This window comes from Zea mays, chromosome 2, assembly GCF_902167145.1.
Source record: "Zea mays cultivar B73 chromosome 2, Zm-B73-REFERENCE-NAM-5.0, whole genome shotgun sequence".
In the NCBI taxonomy this organism is placed as follows: domain Eukaryota; kingdom Viridiplantae; phylum Streptophyta; class Magnoliopsida; order Poales; family Poaceae; genus Zea; species Zea mays.
Window position 1 is genome coordinate 203,495,225 of NC_050097.1, and position 7,661 is coordinate 203,502,885.

Here is a 7,661-nt window from a genome sequence, read left to right on the forward strand (position 1 = left end):
GACAATAAAAATGAAACAGAAGAGAATGTGTTCTGATAGCTAAGCATTGGTTATTCGCTTAAACCTGACATTGGACCTATTTGAAAGTACCGATAAATATTTTTTATTCCATACGAATGGAATGTGTGAGAACAGAATTCTCTTTTGTGAAGCAAAGTCATTCTATGGACCATATAGTGACATGCTAGGGAACTCAAAAAATGCAGGCACTAGCTTTTGCAAGCCCCTATGAAACCAACAGGCTGCCAGCTTGAAACGAATTGTTGAAAATAATAAAAAAATAAAGCAATGCAGTAATGCACAACAACCATATGTATTCCAACAACCATGTCCGTGTTGCAGTACTCATAATAGATTTTTGAAAACGGAAGATGATTTTATTGCTCCCAGTTTTACTGCTAGCTCACCCAGGGTTATCAGAGATGAGAGATTTCTCCAAAGGCTCCGAGAGGTACCATATGCCCATCTCTTATTGCGGGTACCACACTAGCACTTTTCAAATTGTCGATGCACCTCTTTACAGTTCTTTTAGGTTATGTGCCAATTTCTCGAGGCTTATAAGGACATTTCTACTCTATATCTAGAATCTACTCCTTCCATTTGTCTGAGGTACTGAATTTAGTGCTACCAATCCCGCACTACACCAAAATAGTGATCTTCCTAGAGCCTAAACCCTAGGAAGTTAGCCACAAACTCTAGGAAGTTAGCTAAACTCTCGGAAGTAAAGCCATCCCGTCGGAAGTTTGGCTCTCGAAATTTTTTTGTCGGAAGTTAGCTTAACTTCCTAGAGCCCTCTAGGAAGTTAGCTAACTTCCTACAGCCAAATGAGCCTCTCGGAAGTTAGTAGGTTCTCGGAAGTTAGTAGCTTCACGCCGTCAGCTGACTAACTTCCTACGACTAACTTCCTACGGAGCCCAGTTAGCCTCTAGGAAGTTAATTTGACCAGCATTACAAATGTTGTTTATTTTTATTTTACACCACATTCCACAACATAACAAATATATCAATACTATATAACACAACATATTTTCACATAAAACATCTCACACACAATCACATAACAATATTTAAATCCATAGTCTCATCAATTACATCACAAAAGTCTCATCCATAGTCATAATAAGACACATCTCATCCAGTACTAATAAGAGACAATATCTCATACATAGTCATAATGAAAGTCTCAAGTATCACAATACATAACATGTAAGCTCACGATCGCCAATCGCCATCGGGGTACTGTGACGAGTGATGGTCGATACCTCCACTAGCGAAGAGGGTTTCGAAAAAGTCTAACTCATCTTCTCGTTCATGCATCGGCAAGGTAGCTGGAGGGGTCTAATATACATGTACAAATGATATTTGCTGAGTTACATCATAATATAACTAACAACAAGTAAATGATAATGAATTTACATACCTGATGTTCGATAGGTAAAGAACATGCATCTCAGCACAAGATAAAGACCACAAGTACGCTTCTTCAAGTATTCCTCAATCATAAAAAGCACAAACAACAGCGTTTGGTATCCCTGTGCCCAGTGCAGCTTGCCTTGCAGGAGCTTGTCTCAAATTAGCACTGAAGATGTTTCCAAAAGCAAACCTCATGCGCAAAACAATTCAATTTAAACAAGACTATAAGCTTGAAAGTAGGAAGGGAGCACACTTACCACCATCAGCTTGAAGAACTTGAACAAATATAACAATATGCAAACAAGTATAATAAGCATTGGAAGCTGGCACTGATATCATTTAAAACTAAAGTTCGAGGATATCACATGTGAACGTGGCATTAAATGAGTTAATATGCTTGCCTCCATGTTTGTAGCTTTAGTTTACCAGTATAGTAATATGGGAAAACAGACGCCATGTAAATTCCTGCAACATGTCCTTGCCAAATCAGGGATAAATCTTCGCTTGCCAAATTCAATAACTGATGTCCTTGCCAAATTCAATAGTTCAAGAATTAACAGCTACCACTCAATTACTATCTCTACCTGTGTGTGCTAACTCCATATTTTAAATAAAGTCATCGTGGACTTGTGAAAGACTGCTTACATGGTCCAGGAAGCCTAAAGAGTAATGTTAGACTAATCCAATGGTCATTCATATGTTTTAGGAGGACCCTAACATCTTGCAAGGGTTGTTTATTTCAAATATTGTAGTACATAAGAACAGTTGTGAAAATCTCATCTGCATTATTTCAAATAATCCATTGTTTTACAACTAGCATTCATCCCTCTCGTGTAGCATGAAAGCAACATTGCACATATAAAAAAATGAGGACCTGCTCCTTTCTGCTTACCTGTACAGAAGTGTCGAATAGCAGATGTTTACCTGATATCAAACTACAATTGGCTAACTGCACACAGGAATGATGGCTACTGAAGAAGAATGGGATCAAGATAACTGCCCACTGCTCAAGATGTCCAAACTCCGGTCGCTGGAGCTGCACGGACTCATTGGCACTAGACACGGCGCTGCACTGATCACTGCCTTCGGGCAAATGCATCTCCTTGGCCACTTGAAGCTCAAAGGCGACAAGATCTCTTGCTGCGTCTTCACCGGAGAACGCCTTTGATATCTTCAGACTGTAGAGTTGGATGGAACTGTGCAATGGCCAGCTGTCGCTGAGTTTAATGATCTTCGCTTTGTCCGTCCAAACCTTGTCCAGCTCAGCCTGACAAATACAAATGATGCGCCGGAAGACATCCAACATGAACTGAGAAATGCAGGCTTTGTCCGCTCCTACCAGCAGCTCCAACCTGTTTATCGGCTTTCATACAGACAAGGAAGGGCGCTTGCGACAAAACCGGAGCAGCAGGGTGAAGCAGGGTCCAACAAAATGGAGTAGCAGCACCAAGGCGAGGAAGCTGAAGCGTGATATGATGTCCTGGTTTCTATATCTCGTTGAATGTTTCTGTTTCATGAGACAATCTGTTTGCATTTTTTTGTAATGACTTGCTTGCTTCGGATCTGTGTATGTTTTATGTTCTGTTTTGTTGCTGTTGTAATCATGAACTGTTTTGTAAAATAAAATAAAGAATGCTTTTGCATTCAGGCCATGTGGTAAATTCACATTCTATCTTGCTATGTGATGGTGAGGGCGACTGAAGAAAGATTGTGAACCGTTGTAGCATTGCCTTGGAGAAGTCAGTGCCAATTTTCACGCCTAGGGCCATACTGAAAAAATGTGTATACCACTTGCGCCAGGTCTAACACCATCCGCGTCGAGTTTAAGGTCCTATTTGGAACCTCTAAAGCTAATAGTTAGCTGCTAAAATTAGTTGTAAAGGTTCCAAACATTTCTAGCTAATTATTAGCTAACACACATCTAACAATTTATTCCTTATCTGGCTCAACTCAGCTAACAATTTATTAGATAACTAACTATTAGCTTTAGATGTTCCGAACAGGTACTATGGCTAGATAACAAAATGGACTCATAAATTCTAGGTTTATATTAGGTGATATATATATCTCAATTCCATTCTTAAATTCACAACATCCCAGATGAAAATATGAAATTGGTAATAAAAAAAAGCTCAATCGATGATGGTTTGGTTCGCCCCTTGTATCTCATATACTACCATTTTAATGCCATAATAGTCCCTAATTCGTTGTATAATTCTACAATACTAAAAAAAATCGACACGTGATCCAGGATTAAGGAATTCAACGTTGAAATAAACATAGGAACTTTTTGGGATGGGGGATTGGGATTTGGGACTTGGGAAATTTATTTATTACCTTCTGTTGCTGCCTTGCTAGAGATTGGAGTTGGGTCTGGCTTAAAGTGGACCTGTCTTGGCCGTGTACTGGATGCTGGCTCACGGCTGCCGAGCTTTACCTTGCTTCTGTGTGCGTGTGCCGACTGCTGAGTGCCGACCGGACCTTGCGGCCGCTCCCACGCCGCCATGCACGGGAGCTCGACTGTCCACCTCCAACAGTAGCGTGCCATGGGCAAGAGGACGACAACCTGCTCCAATCCGATGCTCCACTGACAGGTCCCTTCTTGATAAGATGCTCCAGCGGCTGCGGTGCTGCAGGGTTCGAAGCAGTACGACCAGGAGCCAAGGGAGTAAGGAGAAGGATAGACAGAGAGTGCCGCGCCGGGGGCGAGATAATTGCCATTATAGACGAAGAGCGGACGGGATTCGACGAAATGGAGGCTATGGCGTTGGCTTCTCTGTTCTGGAGACGCAGACGACTGCCAATCGCCAAAACGGAAAGGTGACAACGCTTGGAGCTGCGTAAACAAGTATTACTCTCCTATCCCCGTTTACCGTTGGCCTGCGCAGACGCCGTCTGGCATACTCCTTTCTACACCGTTTCTTCTTGCGGCTGCTCTCGGGGTCGGCCTGCTCGCGGCAGCTGGCGTACTCCTCTCCTCGCCGAATTGGACTGCTCTCGGGAGCTGGCGTCTTCCTACTGCGGCTGCTTCCGGTTTCCTCTTCGTGAGTTCTCCTGCTATCCTCTGTCTCCCATGGCTATCGTATGTGAACCCGTCTGTTCCCCTCACCGAACCCGGTTGTGAACTTAGGTTTTCTCTGATTTTGGATCCATGGACTTCAAGCCCAGTTGCAATTCGCCAGACTCCAACGCCATTCCCAACTCCCCCGATGTAGATCCGGCATTGGGCGAAACAGGTGGCAGTGAGGTGAGGTCAATATACATACATTGTCTCGCTTATGTCTTTAATTTCTAAAATAGTGTTGGATGCTCCTGCATGGTCTTCAATTTTGAAAACAGTCTCGCTTATGCTTGGAGGCTCCTACATTGTCTGTAATATAGGGACTTCAGAGGATTGATGGGGAATCACAACTGGACTGGGATTCGATTATAGTTTCTGATGTATTGGATGATGAAGACAGAGTACAAGTACCATGCGAAAATGAGATATATTTTAATCTTGGACTCAATAAAGAGGATGAGGCTGCGAATAATAGGTTTTCTGGCAGTGGTACAAATTGTCATGCACAAGGAAGTTTGGATACGGACAACGAAGACCACCATGCTGATCAGCCTTGTCAAGACTACATTCCAGATGAAAAGAGGGTGGTGTACAATAGGATGAATCCTTCTATGCAGCCAGGTTGTTTGTTTCCTAACATGAAAGAATTTAGGATTGCTATGCGACAGTATGCAATAAAACATGAGTTCGAGCTTGGAATTGAAGTTACTTCGACAACTAGATACGTTGGATACTGTAAGGGTGGTGATTGCCCTTAGAGGATCTATGCACGCGAAGAGAAGAAAGGATTGCCTACTATTGTGGTAGCTGTACTAGATGATGTTCACACTTGCACATCTAGTGGAAGGAGGAGGACTACTATGCCAACTTGTGGTTGGGTCGCATTCCACGCTAAACCCTTGCTCATGAAGAAACCACAAATGGGTGCTAAAGAGTTACAACAAACACTACGGACAACTCATAATGTCACTATTGGGTATGATACAGTTTGGAAGGGGAAAGAGAAGGCTTTGAGAGAGTTGTATGGATCTTGGGAGGAAAGCTTCCAGCTCTTGTACTCTTGGAAGGAGGCTGTAATTGCAGTCATGCCCGATAGTGTGATTGAGATTGATGTTATTTTGGAAGATGGGAAGTACTATTTTAGTCGATTCTTTTGTGCCTTTGGTCCATGCATATCTGGGTTCCGAGATGGGTGCAGACCTTATCTTAGTGTGGACTCGACAGCATTGAACGGTAGATGGAACGGACATCTTGCATCTGCTACTGGTGTAGATGGCCACAATTGGATGTACCCAGTATGTTTTGGCTTTTTCCAAGCTGAGACGGTTGACAATTAGATTTGGTTCATGAAACAGCTGAAAAAGGTTGTGGGTGATATGACACTTCTTGTTATATGTTCAGATGCACAAAAAGGCCTGATGCATGCTGTAAATGAGGTATTTCCGTATGCTGAGAGAAGAGAATGCTTCAGACACTTAATGGGAAACTATGTGAAACACCATGCTGGTTCAGAGCACATGTATCCAGCAGCAAGGGCCTATAGGAGAGATGTATTTGAACACCATGTTAGCAAGGTCAGAAATGTTCACAAGATTGCTGAGTACTTAGACCAACACCATAAATTCCTTTGGTACAGGAGTGGTTTCAACAAAGATATCAAATGTGATTACATCACAAATAACATGGCTGAGGTTTATAATAACTGGGTTAAATACCACAAAGACCTTCCTGTGTGTGATTTGGCTGAGAAAATTAGGGAGATGACAATGGAGCTGTTTCATCGTAGGCGAAGGATTGGTCATAAGCTTCATGGTATTATTTTGCCATCTGTCTTAACAAAAAAATAGAATTAAAAGTTGTCTTGAGGGTGGGAGTGCTAGAAAAAAAGTAGCAACGACAATGAAAAAACGAAAAAGCGACTCAAAAGGCAATACACTTGTCCTAACTGTGGTGAATTGGGACACCGCCAATCAAGCTACAAGTGCCCTTTGAATGGGACAAAAAAAGGCTAGTTCTCAACTTACTTCTATATGTTCAATTTATATTAGTACTCGTGAACTAAATGTTTGAGTATTTTTTTGAGTAGGAAAAGGAAACCACGGAAGAACACCACAAAAAATTGGATCCCTAAAGAGCTGCGGACTTCTTCACAGAATGTACCAGAACAACCAGAGCTAGCAGAGGAAATCACTGAACAAGAGCTAGAAGAACCACAGCCAGAGACAGAACCATTGGGTCTTGCACTCTTCCAGCCACTCGGTGCACAAATCACTGAACAAGTGGCCGATGAAACAGCCGAGCAAGCTCCACCTGCTTCTCCACCACCGACAAGGAAATGGCTAGTGAAGAAAATCACCCCCAAGAAAAGACTGAGAATTAGTGCTCAGAAGAAGCAGTATTAACTGCTAAGAACAACCACTGTGCTCAGAAAAAGCAGTATTAACTGCTAAGAACAACCACTGTGCTCAGAAGAAGCTGTATTTGTTGTAAGACTGCTATGTAAGACTGCTAAGAACAACCACTATGTAAGCTCCACCTGTATTTGTTGTAAGACTGCTAAGAACAAACATTGTATTCCCAGTTTCAGTTTTAGTTTTAGTTGCCAGTTCGGTGCTTCCCAGTTTTAGTTTCCGTTCTACTGTATCTGTGCATGCCGTCATCAGCTCTCAGTGTATCTGTGGTTCCCAGTTTCAGTTTTAGTTCTCAGTATATCTGTGGTTCCCAGTTTTAGTTTAAGTTGTATCTGTGCATGCCGTCATCAGCTCTCAGTGTATCTGTGGTTCCCAGTTTCAGTTCGGTCACTAGCCCAGTTCGGTCACTTGCCAGTTCGGTCACTAGCCAGTAATCTGGTGACATACCAAAGGACCTGGGTTTGTCGCTTGCCTAGATAACGCCCAGATAACGCCCAGTTCAGTTATCTGGTCACTTGCCTAGATAACGCCCAGTTCGGTCACTTGCCCAGTTTGTCGCCCAGTTCGGAAAACAGATGAAGAAATGGGTCAGAGAAACAGATTGTCGCCCAGTTCGGTCACTTGCCCAGTTTCAGAGAAATAGAGAGCAGAAAACAGATAACATATAACACAAAACAGATAACATATAACACAAAACAGATAACACTGATCCATTAGTTCTTACAACCTCATCTCCACAACACAGAAAACAGATAACACTAATGTTCTTACAAACG

At 42.4% G+C, this 7,661-nt stretch overlaps 1 protein-coding gene across 1 annotated transcript; it reads left to right on the forward strand.

Annotated features, from left to right (window-relative positions):
- Positions 1 to 4,549: 4,549 nt before the first annotated feature.
- On the forward strand, positions 4,550 to 5,800 carry LOC118476411 (uncharacterized). The gene is made up of 2 exons (XM_035965441.1): positions 4,550 to 4,660; positions 4,795 to 5,800. Exons 1-2 carry the CDS (start codon positions 4,565 to 4,567, stop codon positions 5,230 to 5,232), a joined length of 534 nt encoding a protein of 177 aa, XP_035821334.1. The 5' UTR covers positions 4,550 to 4,564; the 3' UTR covers positions 5,233 to 5,800.
- The last annotated feature ends 1,861 nt before the right edge of the window (positions 5,801 to 7,661 follow it).